The sequence below is a fragment of the Crocuta crocuta genome, unplaced genomic scaffold (assembly GCF_008692635.1).
Source record: "Crocuta crocuta isolate KB4526 unplaced genomic scaffold, BGI_CrCroc_1.0 scaffold45, whole genome shotgun sequence".
NCBI lineage: Eukaryota > Metazoa > Chordata > Mammalia > Carnivora > Hyaenidae > Crocuta > Crocuta crocuta.
Window position 1 is genome coordinate 5,403,712 of NW_027530544.1, and position 25,660 is coordinate 5,429,371.

The window sequence follows — 25,660 nt, forward strand, 5'->3', positions numbered from 1 at the left end:
GAAATGGTTAACAAAATGAAAAAGATGGAGACTTTAAAAAATGTTTTTATTTATTTCTGAGAGAGAGAGAGAGCGTGCGGGGGGGGGGGAGAGAGAGAGAGAGCGTGCGGGGGGGGGGGAGAGAGAGAGAGAGCATGAGGTGGGGGGGGACAGAGAGAGAGGGAGACACAGAATCTGCAACAGGCTCCAGGCTCTGAGCTGGCTGTCAGCACAGAACCCGTCGCGGGGCTCGAACCCATGAACCGTGAGATCATGCCCTGAGCCGAAGTCCGACGCTCAACCGACTGAGTGTCCCAAAAGATGGAGACTTTCAACAGATAACTAGAATCTACATAAAATGTAAAAAATCAAAACCCTGAATATACATTATTAAAAATTAAGAACTCTGTACAGATTTGACAAATAACTGAAGATCACAGAAGAGAGAATTAGGAAACTCAAAGGATAGGAAAATAGAAAACATTCAAATTGAAGCATCAAGTGAGAAGAAAGAGGGTACAGAGTGAACACATGATGTACAAGGTCAAATAATCTTACACATGTACTTGGAATCCCAGAGGAAAGGAGGGGAATGAAGCAAAAACTACAATTGAAGAGACAATGCCTGAGAATTTCCTACTGAGCGCAGGGTACCAAGCACCCCACCCTTAATACCCATTTGTATCCATCTCCACACTATTCCAAATCGAATGTTCAGAATTGAATTTATTTCTGCTACTATATTTTCTGTCAAGACATCGTATTATCCATTTATGACTCCCCACAATTAGACTGAGGGCTTCCAAGAGGAAGACTACTTCGTGTTTACGTTAAAACAAATGTTTGTTGAGTGAATAGTGCTTCACTATAGCAGGCTGAAGTCACTTTCCTCTCTTGTAAGTAAGAAAATAATAGTTTTATTGAACACTTGCTAAATAAGCACTTATAGGCCAGACACTGTTGGGTGCTGGGGCTATAACGTTAATAAGACCCAGCTTTGCTTTCCAGGGGAAGTTCCCTGAGGCCCAGCAGAGATGAAGAAGCACATTACTATACCAACGGAAAAGATCACGGGAAAACCAGAAAAGAAAAGCTTGGGCCAAGCCTTAAAGTGCATCCAGAGCAGGAATGTAGTCTTTCGCTTTTGGCCAAAGGGAAAAGGGATTAGCGGAGGGAGCGGCCATATAGTAGTTGTGGTCTGCCTCGGCCCTTTCGGGGTTATAAAGTTGAGAGGCGGCTGAGCAGAGAAATCTCAAAGCAACCCTGCCGAGCCTCTCCTATTTCCAGATACTTTTTCTACCAATCCCCCTCCCCGCAGGGAGGCGCCCGTAAGGGTCCAGGTGGCGCGGCAGGACGCGGCAGGCGGACGTCCCGGGGGCGGGGAAACGTGCCGCCGGAAGGGGAGTGAAGGCGAAGCCACGCCCCCAGCGCCAGGCTGCCACTCTCTCTTCCGCTGCTCGCACGGGGATCGGGCGGGGCTGAGGCGGAAGGGCACGGAAGGAGGTGACGATGTAAGTGAGCGCCGGCGTCGCGGCGGCGGCTGCAAAGGAAGCTCGGTGGCCGTGGCCACTGTGAGCAGGCCGGACGCCTCCTCGCTGTCCGGGGTTCCCTAGAGCTGGCGAAGGCGGGGCCTCAGTCTGAGCTGCCGCAGTATCTGAACCCGTGGTGGGGCAGGTGCCGGCAGCGAGGGACGTAGGTAAGTGGGAGCCCGGGTGTCAAATCGGGATGACTTACGGACCGGGCTTGCTAGCCATTCCCGCGCCAGTGCGCGCCAGCTCAGCACCCCGGCCTGGAGGCCTCGAGCGCTGCCCTCCCCCACGCCCGAACCGGAGGCAGCAAATTTCTCCTTGGGCGCTGCTCTGCTTTTCTGGGGGCGGAAGGGAGCTCGTCCCGAGGGACCGCTGGCCTCTCTTTTTCTCTCCAGTCTGAACTGTACGACGCAGAAGGGGAGAAAGCTAGCGGCCCTCCTGAGGCCGGGGAAAGGTTTGAGGGGCAGAGCTGCTGTTAGAGGTCCTCCCGCTACTGCCGTTTTGAAAGCCGAGAGTTTATATTTGTTCGGACTTTTCTGCTTCCTTCCTGCTTTTGGTTCCTTTCCCCTCACACCCTTAGGATCCTGTTGTAGCGAATGGGTATGGCACAGTTAAACACTAGGATGGGGGGAAGGTTGTTTTCTATCAGGCTTTCTGTTTTTCTGTCTCTGCTGGGCAGTATCAACCCCCTTTCCACTGGGCCACTCTGTTAGGGGAGGAGGGACGCCAAGAGGATGTGGAAATGAAGGTTTTGTACTTAAGAGTCGGAAGAGCGGAGTGAAAATCCTAGCCTGCCATTTGTTAGTGGTTTTAATCTCCTGCTAGACACTTAAGATGTTTTTAACCACATGTAAAGCGGAGCTTTCTTATACCTACATAAATTGGGAGAATGAAGAGAAGTGAAAAAAGCAGAACGTCAGCCATTAAACGTTTTGGATTTAAGAATATCCTCGACATTTAATGGTAGGTTCTTAATTACGTCTTTTACTCAGAATAACTCTGCTTGCTATGGAGGAGGGGGGCAGAGGAGAAGCTAGTATCCTGTGTGGTTAGAACCTAACTGCAGGCTCTGCTTAGGGTTGGGCAGCATTAGGAAGAGGTCAGACTCTATCCTAGCCAGCCAGACATCTCATGTTTAGTGATGAAACATTATTGGTATATGAGGAATAACCTAAATCGGTTTTGCTCCTTACTCAGATAGTTTTGTCGTGGGCCCTTTCTAGGAAGAAAAGCTGGAGGGGCTTTATTTACACTTTAGCCCGTTTTTGAAGAAATTCTTTGCACATCTTTCTGAGGTTCCCCCACTCTTCCTCTAAAACACTTCGTGTTAATTGAAAATGTGCAGAGAATAAAAACAAGAACTTGGCCCTTTGAGTGGCTGGACATTACAGTTCTGAGTTAATCTGAGGAGCTGTATTGGAGAGAGTAGAACGTACACCACTCTGAAGTTTAGTTTTTCTTCTTTTTTTTTAAAAAATGTTTTATTTATTTTTGAGAGAAAGACAGAGTGTGAGCAGGAGAGGGGCAGAGAGAGAGGGAGACACAGAATCCGAAGCAGGCTCCAGGCTCCGACCTGTCAGCACAGAGCCTGACACTGGCTTGAACCCACGAACCGTGAGATCATGACCTGAGCGGAGGTTGGAGGCTTAACTGACTGAGCCACCAAGGCGCCCCTGAGTGGCTGTTGAGTAGACTAAGTTAGAGAAGCGTTTGGGAAGGAGGGAGCAGATACGCAGTCAAGTAATTTGAGTAAATAGCACCTGTTGTTACAATTGCTTGTTGAGACAAATTAAGGATGCTTTCTTTTCCTCAGTGGAACATGACAGTGGCTGCCATGTAGTATGTAGCCAAACGCAATCTTCACTTCCTTTGACACAGAATTGTCACTTGGAAATTTTAACTCAAGGACGCAAAAGGAACCTTGAGGGTCATCTAATCCAGTGGTTCCAAAACCTCACTGGGCACTGGAATCCTGGGTAATTAAAACAAAACCCCAGGTGCCTGGGCACTACATCCGTAGAGGCACATGGGTATTTGTGGTCTTTAAATAGCTTCTCAGGTGATACTCAAGTTTTGAAAACCCAGATGTAGAGCAGGTTTCACATATTAGCTTCTAAACAGACTGAGAGAAGAAATGTAATGCCTTACTAGTTTGGTACCTTCCCTAATTTTTAAATTTTTTTCTTTCTCTTCCTTTCCATAACAAATCACTTCACTTGAATCAGTAGTACTCTTTTGTACTACCTTGAGCCCAGAAGAGAAGTCCTTTAAATCAGTAGCTCTGTATAATTCTGTTTCTATGCATTAACACTCCTTAAAGCTCTTTGATGAAATTATTAACCTTTACAATGAAGTTTCTTACTAAACATTACTTAAAGGGTTTTTTTGGGGCATAATTATATAAAGGTTCTATCACTTTGTAAATCAGCTTTTTAGTAGGCTTTTATGCCAAGCTTTCACAAACCATTGGAAAATTCCAATTTAAGAAAATTTTGCTGTTGTTCTGACTTAATCATAAACCCAGTGAACTCTACACAGGCCTTANTAAACCCCTTCCTCCATCCTCGTATGTATGACCCCTTTGTATCACTAGTCAGCTTCCAGTGGAACACAGTGTGAGAACTGGGCTCTAAATGTCTCTGATTGCTTTATAAATGCCTAATTTAACTAAAGGCTTTTGGTATTTAAGCTTATTCTTGTATTTTTAGTCCCTTTTCCTTTCTTGGTTAAGTTGTAATGTGCCATTGATTTAAATAATTTGATGCGGCACCTAGGTGGCTCCAATGGTTGTGTGTGTGTGTGTGACTGCATGATCTTGCAGTTCATGAGTTCAGGCCCGGCATCTGGCTGCTGTCTGCACGGAGCCTGCTTTGGCTCTTCTGTCCCCCTCTTTCTGCCTTTCTCTCTCTCTCTCTCAAATAAACAAGCATTAAAAAAAAAAAGAATTTGATAGATGCCTGGAAAGGATCAACTGATTAGGCAGTATCAGTATTTCATGTGTATTTTTCTTCTAGTGAAAACCTCTTGACTTTTTTAGGTTTTTTGGGGGGGTAATATTTTCAGAATTACTAAGGTAATCAGAGTTGAACATTCTCTTAGGGAGATATATTCAGTCTCCAATTATTCTTCAGTAACCTCGTTGCTTTAGTATTCCTAATCTGTGTTAGTAGGAGAGCCAGAAATGGACCCTACATCAGAAATCCTATGGAGTAGGATGCTGAATTTCTAAAAGTGACCCTGCTTATAGCATGTTAAATTCCTACAACCAGATGACAAAGGGCATTCTAAATTTGCTAATTTAAAACAAAAACAAAAACATGTTAACAGGGGTGCCTGGCTGGCTTAGTCAGTAGAGCATGCAACTCTTGATCTTGGGGTCATGAGTTCAAGTCCCACATTGCATGCAGAGATTACATAAATAAATAAATATTTTTTTAAAACCCCAGGTTAATAGATACATAGTCTATGAATTCAAATCTAGAGAAACATGATACGTGTCTGAGATGAAAAGCCAAGTTACTGAGTCTCTAAATTTTTTTATTTTTGTGTCTGAAATACCTTAATCCTGAGGTTTTAGAAATTATTGAATTTCAGATTTTGACACAGCAAAATTTTCAAGTTAGAGGCACTTAAGAAGGATAAATGTGAACCCATGGCTCCAATTTTAATCTAAACTGATTACAGATTTAACATAGAGATGGGCTGAGCATTAATAACTTGAAGACCCAGTGAAAAGTGGAGTTTTATAGAAGTCATTTGCTGGTCTTTGAGGCAATCTTCTATGTCTGTGAGGACTTGAGAACATAATTGGATACCTTTTGTTTTTATTAATTAAAAAATTCTTTTTTAATGTTTATTTTTGAGAGAGAGAGAGATAGAGACTGGGCAATCAGAGGAGGGGCAGAGAGAGAGAGGGAAACAAAAAATCTGAAACAGGCTCCAGGCTCTGAGCTGTCAACACAGAGCCCAGTACGAGGCTCGAACTCTAGAACTGCAAGATCATGACCTGAACGAAAATCACGTGCTCAACTGGACTGAGCCACCCAGTCACCTCTAATTAATTAATTTATTTTGAGAGAGCGTGAGCAAGGGCAGGGGAGGAGGAGAGAGGGAGAGAATGAGAGAGAATCTCAAGGAGGCTCTGCACTGTCAGAGAGGAGCCTGATGCAGGGCTACAACTCCCGAACCATGAAATCATGACCCAAGCCAAAATCAAGAGTTGGATATTCAACCGATGAAACCACCCAGGCACTCCAAGACCAAAACTGGATATTTAATCAACTTTTTCTCTGATGGCTGAATGTGATGAAAGTATCGCCAGTAGGTACCAGAAATGTACAAGTCTCCAGTTCTCTGTCTTTTTTATGGTTCATGTACCCTGATGCCAGTGGGTATCATTTTTTTGTTTTCATTTTGTTTTTAATCTTGTTTCCTATCACAAATGATTCATTTTCTCATTTTTCTGGTGTAAGCAACCCCACCTTTATTTGCTGTACAACAACTCTTACTGTCTTAATACCTCTGCTAAAAAGAATTTTTTGATAGCAGTACTTGAGAGTTAACCTGTATAGTGGTTACACTGCAAACTTTTACCTAAAATGAGACCCCTTGTGGATTGTTCAGATTAAGGGCAGTCTTGGAGTACATGAGTATCTTATAAAAGTTGAAAGCTCATTTCTGTTTTCTTTGTGTATTTTGTATTTGAACAAATGTTGGTATTTGGTGAACATGAACACACAACAGCAGTGTCAGGAATACTGGGGCAGAAATGTAGAAGGACCCCCTGTGGAGATTGCTTTTAATTTTAATTACATGTGCTGTGAGTGCATGCTTGAGATTTGTTGATTTTAGGGTGCACTGGATGGACTCTTATTAGAGAACTTAAGTAGCAGCATCTTTGGCTTTCCTTTTGAGCAAGTTAGATTCCTCAAAAAAGTCTTCAGGGGCATCTGGCTGGCTCAGTTGGCGTTGTAAGTTTGCAGCTCTTGATCTTGGGGTTGTAAGTTTGAGCCCCACATTGGGTGGAGAGATTACTTAAAAATAAAATCTTTAAAAAAAAAAAAATCTTTAGGTCTCCTGCTTGGAGTTTATAAGCTGGCTGCCAGCAGTCTGGTAGCTAACCTGAGTGAAGGGATATCTTAGTGTGTAAACTCCTTTATGTTCTTAACTCAACTATTTTCAGTATGATACCCATATTCTCAACTGGGCCTGATGTTTTCCAGTTCAGGAATCCATTGTTTTACCCTCTAGAGCTGCAGTGTCCAGTATGGTAGCCAGTAGCCACTTGTAGCATCTTAAATTTTTTTTTTTAATTTTTTTTTTTTTTTTAATTCTAGGAGAGGGAGAGAGACAGCGTGAGCAGGGGAGGGTCAGAGAGAGAGAGGGAGTCACAGACTGAAACAGGCTCCAGGCTCTGAGCTGGCAGTCAGCACAGAGCCCGACGCGGGGCCCGAACCCACGAACCGCGAGATCATGACCCAAGCAAAAGTCGGACGCTTAACCGACTAAGCCACCCAGGCGCCCCTGTAGCATCTTAAATTTAATAATTAAAATTAAAGAATAAGTTCCTCATTTGAATCAGACACATCTCAAGTGGTCAGTAACTGTATGTGGCCAAAGGCTACCATATTGGACAGGGCAGATATAAAATATTTCTATCATGGCAGAAGTTTCATTGGACAGCACTGTTCTAGTATAGAAAATGATGCTCCATACTTCTGCAAGGGTGAGATAGATAGTTGGCTGGTTTTGTGGCGAGGAGGAGGTTATCTAAATGATGTGACTAGTCTTGTTTTTAGCACCATATTTACACCCCTCTTATAAAACCTGATGCTGCTGATTCCTGACCTGTTTTGAGGTGCTGTTATATAAATTGGATAGCTTTCCAGTTGCGAGCTTGAGATTAACTTTCTTCAGTCTTTAAGTCACTCTGCATTTCCACTTCCAAAAGGTTTTGTTGTTGTTGTCCTCTATTCCATTTTGTGTACGTATGCTTAAAAAAACCCCAAAACCTTTTTTATCTATACATTTCATTGTATATAAATTCTATCTTAATAAAGTTAAAATAATGCTTTATTTTCATGTTAATGGGATTTCAGAGGGAGTAAGAATAAAATGTGTTCAGTTTGCCATCTTGTTCCATAAGTAGAGTATGCTGTCAGCATTTATATGTGAACAATTGTCTCCATTTAAAAACAAAACAACACAAACTCTGCCCTATCTCATATGTACTTGGGCTTCTTGAACAGTTTTATATATTATCTTATTCAGTCCATCTTGGTTTTTGTTCTCTCCATTCTATTAAAATATGACTTAAAAATATCATGAGAATCAAATAGGGACTTGTTAATCCTTTTTTTTTTTTTTTTTTTTTAATTAAAGTAATCTCCACACCTAACATGGGGCTCAAACTCATGACCAAGATCAAGTTTCATGCTCTACTGACTGAGGCAGTCAGGCACCCCAGTCCTTATCTTGCTTGAGTTCTCAACAGCCTAATTTAACCATTTCCCTCCTTCTAGAAACTTTCTCTAGCTTTCCTGATAACACACTAAGCTAGTTTTCTACCTGTCTCCCCAATCATTCCTTCTCACTTTCCTTTGCTAAATAATCTTCCTTTACCTCACTCTTACATCCCAGAGTTCCTCCAAATACTGCCCTATGGTGCATTTGCTTCTACCTTTTACAAAGTCTCCCTAGGTGAGTTTATCAGTTTCTGTAGCTTTAGTTACTATAAGCTGATGGCTTAAACTATCATTCCTGTGGTATCCTCTTTTTAGACTTCCTGATCTATATATCCAACAGTATACGTCCACTTGGATTTTCTACAGTCACCTCAGATCTGCCTTGCCTAAAACTAAAGGCATAGCCAGTATAACCTTCCTCCAGTCTTTCTCCGTTTGTTCCATATAAATTATACGGCCATCTACCCAGTAGCTCATACCAAAACTCTTACTCCCCTCCCCCGACAGTCTTCTAAAAAGTCTTCAGATTGATTCACTTTGCTGTTTCTCTCCATTCTCCCTTAACCTAAGTGTCTTTGCACCTTGCCTACATTTACCTAGCAACAGCTTCCTAATGGGTTTCCTTTGCTATGGCCTTCTCCCAGCCATTTTGTACACAGCAGGTAGAATGATCTTTTTAAGTATACAAATCAGGTCTTAAAATGCCTCTTTGTCTTTTAGTGGCTTGACACTACCTGTATGTTAAGTAGCAGCAACATTAGTTTACATTTTCTATTCTTCGGCTATCTCTCCATGTCCTCTTGAGTGATACTGAAATTTCTTTCAGTTCCTTTGAATCCTGCATTCCCTGTCATGGGCTTTTGTTAATCTGTTCCTTTTGCCTGGTAACTATTTCTCAGCCTTTGTCTCAGGTTAGAAATAACTTCTTCAGAGTCTTCTTCAGGGTCTTTCCTGACCCTTTTGCCAGATATTCTCATAATACTCTGTTGTTATTGTTGGTTTTTTTTTTTTAAATTTTTTTTTTTTTAATGTTTTATTTATTTCTAGGAGAGAGAGAGAGACAGCATGAGCAGGGGAGGGTCAGAGAGAGAGGGAGTCACAGACTGAAACAGGCTCCAGGCTCTGAGCTGGCAGTCAGCACAGAGCCCGACGCGGGGCTCGAACCCACGAACCGCGAGATCATGACCTAAGCGAAAGTCGGACGCTTAACCGACTAAGCCACCCAGGCGCCCCATATTGTTGTTTTTTATGTAGAGAGCACAAATGGGGTAAGGGGCGGTGGAGAGAATCCCAAGTGGGCTCCACACTGTCAATGTAGAGCCTGATGTTGGCCTTGATCTCAGGAACTGTGAGGTCATGACCTGAGCCGAAATCAAGAGTTGATGTCTAACTCACTGAGACCAAGGCGTCTCTTCACATAATACTCTCAATTTTACCTTCTATTCATTACGTTTGTGAATACCTGTTCAAATGACTCTTACATTAGACTATAATTTTTTTAAACACTCACATGTCATCATGTTTGTAAAAACTCATTTATTGAATTGAAATTTGAAAGAAGTTTGTATATTTTTAAAATTTCAGCATTATTGGTGATGTAACCACCACCAAGAAATATGTTAGATTAACTTGTTAAGGTACAGTTCAGATAGTTTCTCTAGTTTGGGCAGGATTTTTAAGATCTTAATTATACACTTTTTACCCCCTTCTTCAATCAAGATTTGTTATGGACTCATAATTATGTGCCTCTGTGTGTGTTTTATAAAATGGACATCTTATAGGGGTACCTAGGATGGCTCAGTCAGTTAAGCATCTGACTCTTGAGTTCTGCCCAGGTCATGATCTCACTGTTTGTGAGTTTGTCAAGCCCTGCATCAGACTCTGTGCTGATAGCTCAGAGCCTGGAGCCTNTCTCTCGCCCTCTTTCTGCCCCTCCCCTGCTTGTTCTCTCTCTCACTTTCTTTCTCAAAATAAACAAACATTAATAAGATTTCCCAGCAATTATATTTAAGTATTATGAAGAATAAAGTTCGAATCTCCTTTTATGTTGGTAATGCACAATGAGAATGTATTTGAATTTCATATTAAGAAGCTTATTTTAAATTTCTTTTTCCACTGATAAAGTAAAGGGGTACTTGGGTGGCTCAGTTGGTTGAGCATCCAACCTTGGATCAGGTCATGATCTCACAGTTTGTGGGTTTGAGCCCCAGGTCAGGCTCTGTGCTGTTAGCACAGAGCCTGCTTTGGATCCTCTGTCCTGCTCCCCCATGCTCCTCCCCCACTGATTCTCTCTCCCTTTCTCGAAATAAATATTTAAATTTTTTCTTTAAAAATACGCATAAATTGAAAAGACAATATAGTATTTTTATTTTATTCTTAAATAATCAGTTACCTAATGCATTGGTTGCACAGAACTCAAACCTTGGGATCATTAGACACTGCTACCCACATTTCCTGTTCCAAATAGATTTTTGCACATTATTATTTTTTTTTTTTTTATCACAGTAACCAACAAAAACCCAGCTTTGCAAAGATAGGATGTCATTAGAAGGAATATACCATCATGTAATTTGAAACTGAATTGTATTAAACTGGTAGTTTGTTGGGTGTTTGATAGGTATGACAGATAAAGAATATCATTTTCTGCCTCTGATTTAGAATACCTTCTGGTATCCTTGTGGATTTACTGTGGAACTCTAGGGTCCTTGGGACACAGCTTAGGAACTGTGGGCCTAAACTGTTACTAGTTTAGTATAAATTCTTTTACACATGTTTTCCCCTATAAATATTTAAAATACATATTTTTCCCCACTAAGCAAAAAATGAGCTCATACATTTGGTTTAGCAACTTTTTTTTTTCATTCATTATGGTAAAGAAATTGGATTGAACATACACCTTTAATTCTACACCAGCCTGAAAACTCCATTAAAAAAAAAAAAAAAAAACTGTAGAGAAGTGAGGAGCCGCCTGAATGGCTCATTCGGTAGAGCATGCAACTCTTGATTTTGGGGTGGTGAGTTCAAGCCCCACATTGGGCATAGAGATTACTTAACAAACTGTAGAGGTTTTGGTTTTTGTTTTTAACCCAAATGACAAAGAGTGGGAGCAGTGAGAATAACAACAAAATTCTGGAAGCTGGAAAGCAGAAAAGACCAGTGGTAACTGATTTACAGACTTGAGGAAGCCAAATCCTAAACCAACAAGTGGAGAAAACCAACAAGTAGTCATGTTTGTGTTTCAGAACCTTTTAAAAGTTTCAAGATTAGTGAGTGGTGTCATGGACTGTGGAAGTGGAGGTGAAGGCGAGACAAAAATATATACACATAAGTGATTGAAAGTCTGTTTTAAGAAAAATCCTTCCAGATCTGACATTTTCTTCTCCCTATACATAAAAGCAGGATAACTAAAGATTTAGTACGTGGTGTGGAGAGGGTAAAACAGCCTCTGGACCAAGGGAACCTTGCCCATTTGAGGTTGGATGTAGGTGCTTTATAAAGGGAATAAGTAGAAAAATACATACTGAAGGAGAGACCTCTAGCCCTCTTCCCTGACTTAGTTCCCAGAATCCTGCCCCTTTCCACCATTTCCTGTTTCCCAGTGACAGCCACTTTCAAGTCTAAGCTGTTCTTTTGGTATAAACAGCATGTCCCTAAATTAGCTTTTTTTAATGTTACTTTTGATTTCCTAGTTTTAGGCTTTATCTATAGACTGTGGAAGCTAAAGATTAACTTCTCTTTCACAATGCTCCCCACTTCTGTATGCATGTACACATCTGTTCCATCTGTCCTCACTGTATAGTGATACCGTAATTTTGGCTAGATGCAGTTTTTCCTCAATAGGGGCAGTGTTGTCATTTTGGATGAGACAGTTCTTCATTATCCTGTCCATTACATGATATTTAGCATTACACCAGGCACTAAATATCAATACCAATTTAAGTTTATTGGAACAACCAAGAATTTCCCACACATTTCCAAATATTGGACTGAGGTATGATATGGGGTATCTAGTTGAGAACAATTTGATTAGAACAATGTGTACCTTTTTATGATTATGTAAATGGTAGTCACAGCTGTGTTATGTAGTACTCTCTGATGTATAGTGACTATTTTTCCTTTCTTGTGCAACTTCTTATCCCTGAAGTTAGTAGTCTTTTTAGTTTAGTGTTCTCTGTACTTAACTACTACTATATCTTCAGGCTCTCTTCCAATTGTATCTCATCTGTCTTTGCATTCAGACATTTTAGAAATTCTATCAGTTTCACATTTTTGAAGATCTCTTTCTTCTGGAATGGTGGTTCTCTAGGCTTGAGGCATAGTTGTCACTCTGACCTTTCTTTACCATTTTCTTGTATTTCTCTTGCTTGTGTATTTTTTTGGATCTCATTTCCTGGGTCTCAGGTCTTTCTTCAGTTACTCCTTTTTTTTGTCAGAGTATGAAAAAATGTGGCCCCCTGAGAAAAAGATACATGGTAGTTCTGTATTTTAATAACTTCATTGCTGAAAACATTTTTTCTACCCTCAGTTTTGATTGATGGATTGGCCGAGTTGCAAGTTCTGTGTTGAAAATAATTTTCCCCCAGACCGTAATCTTGTAGTTAATGATCTTTTTTTTTTCTTTTTTAATGTTTGGTTCTGGGAGAGAGAGAGAGAGAGGGAGAGGGAGACACAGAATCTGAAGCAGGCTCCAGGCTCTGAGCTGTCAGCACAGAGCCTAACGTGGGGCTCGAACCCACGAACCAGGAGATCATGACTTCAGCTGAAGTTGGACGCTTAACCAACTGAGCCACCCAGGTGCCCCTTGTAGTTAATAATCTTGCTGTTAAGTCCATTGCCATTCTTATTCCTGATTTTATATACATATAAACATATTTCTATAAGTATATATACAAATTATAGATTATATTACAATTATAACATAGTTCTAGAAGCCAAACATGAATACGTTAATTTATATGTAAATTACATAAGATAAATACGTTTATATGTCAATCTATATTTATGTATTTAAACAATTTTTTAAAAAATTTTTAACAGCTTTATTGAGATACAACTCACCATACAGTTTACCTAATTAGAGTATACAACTCAGTGGTTTTTAGTATAATCCATAGGGTTGAGCAGCCATCATCATGGTCAATTCCAGAATGTCTTCAGCACCCCAAGAAAACTTGTCAACCAACTAGCAGTCACTCCCCGTAACACCATCACCCCTCCTTCTCCCACCCCAATTCAGCTCAAGGCAGCCACCAATCTACTTTCTGTCTGTAGATGTGCCTCTTCTGGGCATTTCATATAAATGGAACCACGTAATATGTGGTCTCTCATGACTGGTTTCTTTCATTAAAAAATATTTTTTGAGAGAGAGTGCGAGTCTACTTTCTGTCTCTAGATGTGCCTCTTCTGGGCATTTCATATAAATGGAATCACGTAATATGTGGCCTCTCATGACTGGTTTCTTTCATTAAAAAATATTTTTTCAGTGAGAGTGCCATGCTGACAGCAGAGAGCCCTGTGCGGGGCTGGAACCCGTGAACTGCGAGATCATGACCTGAGCTGAAGTCAGACACTTAACAGACTGAGCCATCCAGGTGCACCTTAAATTAATTTTTTAATTGAAATATAGTTTGACACACAATGTTACATTAGTTTCAGGGATACAACTCAGTGATTCAACAAGTTTATGTTATGCTGTGCTCACCAGTGTAGTTAACACCTATCACCATACATCACTATTACAATACCATTGGCTATATTCCCTATGCTGTACCTTTTATTCCTGTGAGTGATTCTTTGCATAACTGGAAGCCTGTATCTCCTACTCCCCTTCACGCATTTTGCCCATTCCCTGTCTCCTTCCCACTCTGGCAACTGTCGGTTTGTTCTCTGTGGTTTATGAGTCTGTTTCTGCCTTTTTTTTTCTTTTTTAGATTCCATATGTAAGTGAAGTCATGTAGTATTTGTCTCTTTTTGTCTTGACTTCTTTCACATCAAAGCATGTGTTATTTGTCTTTCTTTGTCTGACTTTCTTCATGTAGCATAATACTCCCAGGTCCCTCCATCCATGTTGTCACAAATGACAAGACTTCATTTTTTTTTTTTACTTCATCCTTTTTTTTTTTTATGGCTGAGTTATATACTTGTGTGTGTTTGTGAACGCACACATATATACATGTATGTATACCACATATTCTTTGTCCATTCATTTATCAACAGATGCTTGGGTTGCTTCATATTTTGGTTGTTATAAATAATGCTTTTGTAAACATAGGCATGCCTGTATCTTTTCAGATACTGTTTTTGTTTCCTTGGGTAAATACCCAGTAGTGGAATGCCTAGAACAGAGTCTTATGTGGGGCTTGATCTTATGACTATGAAATCATGACTTGAGCTGAAATCAAGAGTCAGCTGCTTAACTGACTGAGCCACCCACATGCTCCTGATTTTGGGGGGACTTTTTATACTGTTTTCTACAGTGGCTGTACCAATTTACGCTCCTAGCAGTGTATGAGGATTCCTTTTTCTCCACATCCTTAACAACACCTGTTATTTCTTGAATGCATGTATGTTTTTTTCTAAGCCATTCTGACAGGTATAAGGATTATGGTTTTGATGTGTATCTCCTTGATTAGTGATGTTGGGCATTTTCAGATATTTCATTTGTAAATATTTTCTCTCATTCCGTAGGTTGCCTTTGCATTTTGTTGATGGTTTCCTTTCGCTGTGCAAATGCTTTTTATTCTGGTGTAGTCCTAGTAGTTTATTTTTGCTTTTGTTTTTCTTGCCTGAGAAGACTTACCTAGAAATATGTTGCTATGGTTAATGTCAAAGAAATTACTGCCATGTCAAAGAAATGGTTTCTTCTAAGAGTTTTATGGTTTCAGATTTCATGTTTAGTTCTTCAATCCATTTTAAGTTAAATTTTGTGTATGGCATAAGAACATAGTCCAGTTTCATCCTTTTGCTTGTGGCTGTCCAGTTTCCCCAGCACCATTTATTGAAGAGACTGTTTTTCCCCTATTGCATATTCTTGTCTCTTTTGTTGTAGATTAATTGACCATATAAACATGGGTTTATTTCTGGGTTTTATTTCTGGTTGATTCTGTCCCATTGATTTATGTGTCTATTTTTGTGTTGGCATCATACTGTTTTGATTACTACAGATTTGTAGTATATCTTGAAATCTGGGATTTTGATACCTCCATCTTTGTCCTTCTTTTTCAGGATTGCTTTGGCTATTTAGGGTCTTTTGTAGTTCCATGCAGATTTTACTATTGTTCTAGTTCTGTGAAAAATGCTGTTGGTGTTTTGATAGAGATTGCATTGAATCTATAGATTGCTTTGAGAAGTAGGGACATTTTAGCAATATTCTTTTTTTTTTCTCTCAAATCTATTTTTCTTATTCTATTCCTATTCTATCTCTATTCCTGTTCTAGAGAGAGCATGTGAGCAGGGGAAAGGGGCAGAGGGGTAAAAGGGGGAGAGAATCTCAAGCAGGCTCTATGCTCAGTGCAGAGCCTGATGTGGGGATTGGTCCCACAACCTTGGGATCATGACCTGAGCTGAAATTGAGTCAGATGCTCAACCACCTAAGCCACCCAGGCATCCCTAACCGTATTCTTTCAATCCATGAGCATGGTGTATCTTTCCATTTGTGTTGTCTTGAATTTCTTTCATCAGTGTTTTACAGTTTTCAGAGTAAGGTCTTCCACTTCTTTGGTTAAGTTTATTTCTAGGTATTTTATTCTTTTTGATACAATTATAAATGGATTTTTTTTTTTAATGTTTATCTCTGAGAGAGAGGCAGTGAGAGAGGGAGACACAGAATCGGAAGCAGGCTTTGAGCTTTCAGCATAGAGCCTGATGCAGGGCTTGAACTCCTGGACCACAAGATTGTGTCCTGAGCTGAAGTTAGAGGCTTAACCAACTGAGCCACCCAGGTGCCCCAAAAGATAATCACTGTACTTTATTATTCTTTTTTTAATGTTTGTTTATTTTTGAGAGGGAGAGAGACAGAGTTTGAGTGGGGCAAGGGCAGAGAGAGAGGGAAACACAGAATCGGAAGCAGGCTCCAGGCTTCGAGCTGTCATCAGAGAGACCAGCATGGGGCTCAAACCTGCAAACCATGAGATTGTGACCTGAGCCAAGTTGGATGCTTAGTTGACTGAGCCACCCTGGGGCTGGAATTGTTTTCTTAATTTCTCTTTCTGCTACTTTGTTATTAGTGAATAGAAATGCAACTGATTTCTGTATGTTGTTTTTATATCCTGAAACTTCACTGAACTCATTTATTCTGTTTTTTAATGGTTTGTTTATTTTTGAGAGAGAGAGCTCAAACAGGGGAGGGGCAGAGAGAGAGAGGGACAGAGGATGTAAAGCAGGCTTCACACTGACAGTGGGTCTCAAACCCATGAATTGCAAGATCGTTACCTGAGCCAAAATCCAGAGTTAGGCACTTAACTGACTGAGCCACCCAGGTACCCCAAGATTTTTTTTTTTTCCTTGAGATAGGCCTCTATCATTATAAATTTCTAACTTAGAACTGCTTTTGCCATGTCCCAAAGATTTTGGACTGCTTGCTGTGTTCTCATTTTCATATATTTCCATGTATTTTTTTGGTGTCTTTGATTCTTTATTCATCCATTGGGTGAACATGTTCAGCCTCCATATGTTTGTGTTTTTAAAATTTTTTTCTTGTTATTGATTTCTAGTTTCCTACTGTTTTGGTTGGAAAAGACACATGATAGAATTTCAGTTTTAAATTTATTGAGACTTGTTTTGTGGCCTAACATGTGATCTTTTTCAGGGCTAGGACTCAATCCAGGATTACATGTTACCTTAGTTATCCTGTCATCTTAGTCTTAGTCCTTTAATCTGGCACAGGTCCTCAATCTTTTTGTCTTTCATGACCTTGATTGGCACATTTTTTTTAATGTTTGTTAATTTTTGAGAGAGACAGTGTGCACTATGGGGGAGGGGCAGAAGGACAGAGGATCTACAGTGGGCTCTGTGCTGACAGCAGAGACTGTGCCACAGTCCTGTCATGGTGGCTCAGTATCGATACTCATTTGGTCTTGGCTTTTTTCACTTAACCTGAAAATCATTCCATGAGAGTTCATGGGAGTTTATCTTTATTCTTACATAGCTTCACTCATTGTGTGGAAGAACCATACCTTATTCAACCACTGTCCTTTTAGGTTTCCAGTACTTTGCAATTAGAATGTCACAATGAATAATCTTGATTTTGTATTTTCACTATTATTGGAGGCGTATCTTACGGATAAATTCCTAAAAGGGGCTGCTAGATTGAAAGGTAAATACTTCCAGGGTGCCTGGGTGGCTTAGTCAGTTAAGCGTCCGACTTTCGCTTAGGTCATGATCTCGTGGTTCGTGGGTTCGTGCCCCGCGTTGGGCTCTGTGCTGACTGCCAGCTTAGAGCCTGGAGCCTGTTGCAGAGTCTGTGACTCCCTCCCTCTCTGACCCTCCCCTGCTCACGCTGTCTCTCTCTCTCTCTCCTAGAAATAAATAAAAAAAATTAAAAAAAAGTAAATACTTCCTAGTTTTGTTAGATATTATCAAATTCTCCTCCAAAAGGACTTTATCAGTTTGTATTCCTATCAGCAAAGTATGAAAGTTTCTTTTCTCCCACCAACAGAATGTGTTGTCACAATTTTTGCTGGTGTTTTTATTGAGGTATAATTAACATATAGCATTATATCATTTTCAATTGCACATCATGATTTGCTATTCATATAAATTACAAAATGATGACTATATTAAGTCTAGTTAACACTTACTACCACTGTACTTAGTAAAGTTTTATTTTTCTTGTGATGAGGACTTTTAAGATTTACTCTTAGCAACTTTCAAATACACAGTACAGCATTATTAATAGTAACCATGCTATATATTACATCTCCGTAACTTCCCATCACTCATTTTGCACAACTCCCCAACCGACCCCTCTTTGCCCATTAATTTTTTTTAAGTTGAACATCTTTTCTTATGTTTAATGGCCATTTAAAAATATTTATGAATTGTCTCCTTATGTCTTTTTGCCATTTTTCTATCAGACTTCCCCCCCGCCCCAATCTCTCAATTTAAGAAAGTTCTATTAGGGATATTAGCCCTTTACTTTTACTGAGCTTTTCAGTTCTTCTCTTTTAAATTTCCAAGGCCCCCTTAGTTTTTGATTGTTTCTTAAAAAAAAAAAAACAACAGAAAACGGTGCCTGGGTGACCAGTTGGTTGAGCATCTGATCTGACTCTTGATTTTGGCTCCAGTCATGATCTCATGGTTGTGGGGTTGGGCCCCATGTTGGGCTATGAGTGGAGTGTGGAGCCTGCTTGGGATTCTCTCTCTCCCTTTCTCTGTCCCTCCCTGGCTCGTGCTCTCTCTCTCTCTCTCGCAAATAAACTTAAAAAACAACAACACAAAACATGCTATTATTTTTCCCCCCCAGTGGATATAACTTTTTTTTTTTTACTTTGACTTTTTCCTTCCCTCTTGTTTTTTTAGTGTAGTAAATACACATAACATAATTTTTACCATTTTATTTTATTAAATGTTTTTACATGTTTATTTTTGACAGAGAGGGGGAATGCACATGTGTGAGGTGGGGACGGGCAGAGAGAGAGAGAGACAGAATCCGAAGCAGGCTGTCAGCACAGAGCCCACTGTGGGGTTCAAACCCACAGGCTGTGAGATCATGGCCTGAGCTGAAGTCGGACACTTAGCCCACTGAGCCATGCAGGCGCCCCAGCTTTTACCATTTTAAACATTTTTAGGTATACAATTGACTGGCATTAAATACATTTACATTATTGTGCAACCATGGCCACAGTCCATCTTCAGAACCTTTTTCATCTTTTTTTTTTTAATTTTTAATGTTTTATTTATTTTTGAGAGAGAAATAGACACAGCATGAGCAGGGGAGGGTCAGAGAGAGGGAGACACAGAATCCGAAACAGGCAACAGGCTCGGAGCTAGCTGTTAGCACAGAGCCCGTCGCAGGGCTTGAACCCACAGACCGTGAGATCATGACCTGAGCTGAAACTGGATGCTTAACCAACTGAGCTACCCAGGTGCCCCCCGTTTTCATCTTCTTAAATGGAAACATGTACCCATTAAACAATCACTCCCTTCCCTCCCCCTCTTAGTTTATTTTTATTTCATTTAAAAATTTTTTAATGTTTTATTTTTGATTTTTTAAATGTTTTTATTTTATTTTGCAAGTGGGGGAGGGGTAGAGAGGGAGCAGAGGATCTGAAGTGGGCTCTGCGCTGAGAGCAGCAAGCTCAATGCGGAGCTTGAACTCATGAACTGTGAGATCATGATCTGAGCCAAATTTGGACACTCAGCTGACTGAGCCACCCAAGTGCCCTCCTCTTAGTTTTTTAAAATTGAGTTATCTGTGAAAGTTTTTGCTTTTTTAAATATTTATTTTGTTCCACCTGTCAACCCTAGAAGTCTGTCGAATCTTGGATTTTTCTTTCATTTTAAAAAATAACCACTAAGAGGTTGCTTGGAAATTTACAACATGTGGTGAGACTTGTCAACTTTGGGGTGCACTGTGGGCCATCCTCGGCCATTTTGGGGAGATATCTATATGTATTTTCTTGTGGACTAATCAGATTCCCCAGAGAAGAATCTTCCGATTTCCTACTTGGATGGCAAAACAAACTGCCAGTGTTCTGGGAAATGAGTGGGAAAGTGAGGGGTTCATATATTTACTGTATCATTCCAGCTTCTTATTATGTCTGGGATCTCCCTGGCTGCAGAGCTTCACTTTTACCCTTTCTGAAGAATAAACTTCCAAAGTTGGGTAGTGGAGGGGGAGTTACCTCCTGTGTGGAGTTGGGGAAGGATTTGGGGATCTCACTGCTTCTTAAACTTTGTGGTATACTGTAATTGTTCAGGCCTGTTTAGTTGAGGCATTCCCCAAAAATGAGTTATCTGCTCCCAGGGCTGATCTCCTCTATAAGCTATAAAGGGGTTGGGGAGAGAATTCACCGTGTAAAGTCCTATATCCTGTTGAACCCCTGCGCAGTTGTGCACGATGTGCCTGACTATCCTGGTTGTCCTCCCAGAAAGTAAAACTTGGGTTATCTGCCAAGGTAAGAGAATGCGCATCTTGAGGTCTGATTCTTATTCAGATTTTAAACAGGTCCCTCCTTTTTGAGTTCCCTTCTGTTTTTTTTAAAGATTTTAGTTTTTAAAAATTTTTTTAATATTTAATTTTGAGAGAGAGAGGGAGACCCCGTGAGTGGGGGAGGGACAGAGAGCAAGAGAGACACAGAATCGGAAGCAGACTCTAGATTCTGAACTGTCAGCAAAGAGCCCGATGAGGGGCTCGAACTCAGATAATGACCTGAGCTGAAGTCAGACGCTTAACTGACTCAGCCACCCAGGCACCCCTTAAAAGATTTTAAGTGATCTCTATACCAGATGTGACCTTGAACTCAACCCTTTGCGTCAAGAGTTGCATGCTTTACCGGCTGAACCAGCCAGGTACCCCTTGAGCTCCCTTCTCTTGACCTTCATAGGTATTGTTACTTTCATTCCTGAGCCTTTCTGAGGTCCTGTAACTTGCTTCTGGGCTTCCCCTACTGCCAGCTTAGATTTTCACTTTTTGGCCTACGAAGTCTATTATCACTTAGTTATGTGTTTTCTTCTTTTAAAATTGTACTGTTCTTGTCTCCTTTTAAATTGTCTTTGTGAGAGTTTTTGCTTTTCTTAAAACCCATTTCTGTCATCTTAATAGGATTTGGAAAGAGAACTGAAGTAAACATGTGCTCAGTCCATCCCCCCCCCGAGAAAACTGATGCGCAGAAAAATAATACAACTTTTCTTAAAGTTGTTTCAGCAAGCTGAAATTAGATGATGGGTTTTTTTGATTCATAGTCTATTATTTCTTCTACCCCACCCATAGCAGCTGGCACCTTTCTGCGCTGGAGAGCCTACAGTAATGCTAGATCTTATTAAATCTGAGGAGGAATCCTGTTTGGTTTTGACTATCAGCTTCATCTATCATTCCTAATAAGTGTGTCCCCAAACTTCATATATATGTATGCGTGTGCTTTTTTACTTATATTCACTTGAGAGTCTGTGTGACTCCCTGACTGTGTGAGAGCACCTGATAGACTCACGTCCCTCCATAGCCACTCAAAGTTTTTGACTGACAAAGAGGAGGCTGGTCTCCCTCTTGAGGTACTGATGTTGCTTGCATTTATTGAATATCTGCCTCTGGTTGTCTATACACAGCAAAAAGTATACACAATAGTATACACAGCTGTTCCTTTCTAAAATTGACATATAAAACACAGTTTTGATATGGAATCAGTTTTAAACGGTATGTGATCCCCTCTCCCTTCCCCATCCTTCATTTTACAAATGATAACACAGAATTTGGGTGACTGACATAAAGTCACTTAGCTAATAAGAAGCAGTGTCAACACTGATGGATTTTCTTCTGACTCTTTACCCGGTTTACTCCATCAGAAACTGGCTGCATATTGGGAAATGATTCTTGAGATTTATTTCTGTTAGAGGCAGATATACCAAATGGGGTCATGTGAGAGTATTCATGTCTTCCCATTTACACTGTGGGGAAAACCTTAGGTAAGGATTTCATTATGTCTGATAGTCTAAATTGAACTTCATAGGCTGTTTTTTTCCTAAGAATTTTCTAAGCTCTATCGCTGTGATTATATCTTTATAACATTTTTAGGGTAAATGTATAACTCTTCTTTCTCTTCACAGCTGCATCAAGATCTCATTATGCATCAGAAAAATGAAAAAACAGAAGAAGATTTTATGGAGGAAAGGAATCCATTTAGCCTTTTCTGAGAAATGGAATACTGGATTTGGAGGCTTTAAGAAGTTCCACTTTCACCAACACTTGTGCATTCTGAAAGCCAAATTGGGAAGGCCAACTTCTTGGAGCAGGCAGCTGAGGCATTTCCAGTGCAGGAAGAAGGCCCTTCAAATCCAGAAAACATGGATCCACGATGCACGCTTTTTTGCTAAGGCAGAGTCCAGTGTGGCTCCTCAAAATGTCAGTACTTTGTCCTCTGAAGTGAAAAGAAAAGACTGTAAACACTTCATTTCCTCCTCAAGGACCCTCCTAAAACTCCAATCAGAGAGGCTGCTGTCATCAACAAAGAACTCTGACCATGAATACTTTGGAGAGAAAAGTCTCTTGAAGGCAGTTGCTGATTTACCAGCAAATAGTGTTTTAGGTCAGGTCAGTGGTCACAGATCTAGGACAGAGCCACAAGCTTCTGACTTTCCCATGAAGTTCAATGGGGAGAGCCAAAGTCCAGGTGAGAGTGGCACAATTGTGGTCACCTTGAGCAACCATAAGAGAAAGCGCTTTTGTTATGGCTGCTACCAAGGGCTGGAGCACCACAGGAATGGGGGACCCCTGATTCCAAAAAAGTTTCAACTGAACCAACATAGAAGAATAAAAGTATCTCCTCTTATGATGTATGAGAAATTATCCATGATTAGATTTCGGTACAGGATTCTCAGATCACAGCACTTCAGAACAAAAAGCAAAGTTTGCAAGCTAAAAAAAGCCCAGCGAAGCTGGGTGCAAGTCACTGGGGACCATCAAGAGACCCTTAGGGAAAACAGTGAGGGTGGTAGTTGCAGTCCATTCCCTTCCCCAGAACCTACAGACCCTTCTTGTCAGCATCAACCATACTTCTCAGATATGGACAGCAATGCTGTGATGAAGGGAAAGAACTCTCATGTGCCTGATGGCCACACTAAAGGAAGCCCTTTCTTGGGCAAGGAACTTAGTTTAGATGAAGCATTCCCTGACCAACAGAATGGTAGTGTCACATACACCTGGGACCAGTCAACCCGTTCCTCTCCGAAGTGGGAGTGTACAGAGCTGATTCATGATATCCCCTTATCAGAACATCATTCTGGTAACGTGTTTATCTCAGAAAACGAAAGAGAAGTCATGACTCTGGGTCAGGAAAATCGGACAAGTACTGTCAGTGATGACCGAGTAAAACTGTCAGTGTCTGAGGCAGATCAGTCTGTGAGTGATGTAGATGGGCCTGTGTCTGAAAAGACTGTTCAGAATGAGAGCTCATGCCAAATGGATGAGGATGGATCTCTCAAGCAGAACATTCTTAGTTCTAAGTTGCTGGACCACCCTTACTGTAAAAGTCCACTGGAGGCTCCTCTAATGTACAGTGGACTCAAACTTGAAAGTCAAGCAGGAGGTGGGAGGAACAGTCAGAAAGCATCTCCCGTGGATGATGAACAGCTGTCAATCTGCCTTTCTGGTATGCACTCTTCCTTCATTCTCAATCTCCAGCCCACACTTGCTGTCCATTATCTTTCCTTTTTTTTTTTTTTTTTAATTTCTTAATGTTTATTTTCTTTTTTGAGAGAGGAGTGGGGGAGGGAGAGAGACAGAGGGGGAGAAAGAGAATCTCAATCAGGCTCTGCAGTGTCCGCATGGAGCCCGCTATAGGGCTCAAACTCAAAAAAAACTGAGATCATGACCTGACCCAAAATCAGGAGTTAGATGATTAACCGACTGAGCCACCGAAAAGCCCATTATCTTTTCTAGGAGAGTCCTGTTTTTTCCTTCTACACTTGGGTTTTCCTTTAAGCATTTAGACATTCTTCTTTGAAGTCTTCTATATTGCTGTATTATGGAGACTTTCCATACTTTTAAGTTTTGGTTGATGACATTTGTGTTGCTTCCAGTTGTTTGCTTCTATAAATGACAGTGCAAGAAACTACTTCTATATGTATACTTAAATAATTTTTTCTCTAATTTGTAGTAGTGAAATTGATGGTGAACAAATACTTAAAATTTTAAGAGAATTGTGAAATTGCCTCCAGAAAGTTGAACCAGTTTACTCTTGTTAAACTTTATTAACAGTCTTCTCATTCTAGATGACCTGAGAGTGTTTTGATTTGCATTTTTGAGTTTAAACTTTGAACATCTTATTCTGTGGTTCTTGGCCATCTTTGGTTTGTATGTAATTTTCCTTTGTCTGTTTTTGGGTTGGATTGTTTGTATTTTATTTATTTAATATGTAAGAAGTTCCTATATGCCAGGCACTGTGCTAGTTCTGAGAATGTGGCAACAAGAAAGAAACACTGATTCCTACCTTGTTAAATTTTAATTATACATATCCTAAGAGTTTAAGTTTTTCCTTCCCCAAAGGTAAAAAGTACCCTGACTTTGCATGTGGTAATTTTGCTTAAAGGGAATTATCAACTCTTCACTGAGAAACTTACCTGTCTTTATGGCTTCAAGTTTTTACGTCATACTTTAAAAAGTCTTCCTGTTAAAATCTACCCCATAAATAAGCTGGTGTAAACATTTTTGGAAGACAATATGGCAGTATTAGTCTTTGACCCATTCCTCTTCTTGCAGTTTATCCAAAATAGGAATATATTTGTACAGGGACATGATTTACAGTATTGTCCTGGTAGTAAAAAAAAAAAGTTTCTATGGTAGTATAAATATAGCACATCTGGGCAGTAGTACATTATGAAGCTGTTAAAAAGTTCAGTCTATAGTTTGAAACTGAAAGCTGTCTGTCTAAAGTGAATAAAACAAGTTGCAGAACAGAATGATGCCATTTTGTTAAGAGATATACACATGTAGCATATGTATAAAAGCGTGAACACACATTTGTATAGGCCACATGTAGAAAGATATAGTAAATTGTTATAAAGGGCTTTTCTGGGGAATTAGGAGAATTACTTCTTGGTGTTTTAAACAATTCTGAACAGTTTTTTTTTTTAACCATTAAGTATGTATAGAAAGTTTTTCTCCACAAAAAGACATGGAGTACAGAGTCCTAGCAAATCTTAAAAAAGAAAAAAAATTCTGTTGTTTATACTGTTTTAGAATAAGGAAAGACAAATTCTCTACTATAAAGTTAGCAGAACCATATAAGACATAAACCTGAAAAAGTGAGCATTTACACTCAGATACCAATTAGAGATGTAGCACTTACAAAAGCAATTGATAAATTGACTAATGGCATACAGTAAGACTGTAGTGTGACATGAGGAAGTAGGCATTTTTACAGAATGCACACTTGGTGATCTGCAGAGTAATTCATTATTTTAATAGGCTGAGAAAAGAAGAACCAGAAGAACCATTTTTGGGGTTTTACTTAGCATCTCCATGCTCACTGAAAAGAGCTGAAGCAGAGCAACAACTACTGCCCATTACAGCCCTCCTCATACCAGCAAAAAAAGACCTGAGTAGAGATAAGCCCACAATCTATCGCCAAATATCTCAGGAAAGCCAGCACAATGAAAAGGACAAATTCAACAAGTAAAGGAACTAAACCTAAATAATCAGGATTAATAGAGCAATAAGGAGTCCATATGAGACATCAGTATAGTTGATGCTCCTTTAACTGACTTCTATAGCATTAGCTAATATTAAGTTCCATGATATGCTGAATGCTGGCTTTTCTCTAATAGTACTACACATATTCGCTGCAGTGGATTGATACATTTATCAAGAGCCAGTTGTACTTACTACAGTTTACGTACTATTTTATAATTGTAAATATTGCATAAAACTGATTTTGGAAGGAAAAAGATTCCTATGTCAGTATATTCCACATGGATTAAAAATTTAACCAGTTAGAAACAAATCCACGCGGACTTGTACACAGATGTTCATATCAT

At 40.0% G+C, this 25,660-nt stretch overlaps 1 protein-coding gene across 2 annotated transcripts in view; it reads left to right on the plus strand.

Moving 5' to 3' along the window:
* Nucleotides 1-1,489: 1,489 nt before the first annotated feature.
* Nucleotides 1,490-25,660, plus strand: part of SENP5 (SUMO specific peptidase 5) — a 48,420-nt gene continuing 24,249 nt past the window's right edge. For both annotated transcript variants that reach the window (XM_077767701.1, XM_077767702.1), the window contains exons 1-2: nt 1,490-1,675; nt 21,734-23,274. In XM_077767701.1, the coding sequence (XP_077623827.1) occupies nt 21,765-23,274 (1,510 nt within the window). In that variant the 5' untranslated portion in view covers nt 1,490-1,675; nt 21,734-21,764. The remainder of the gene's footprint in view (nt 1,676-21,733; nt 23,275-25,660) is intronic.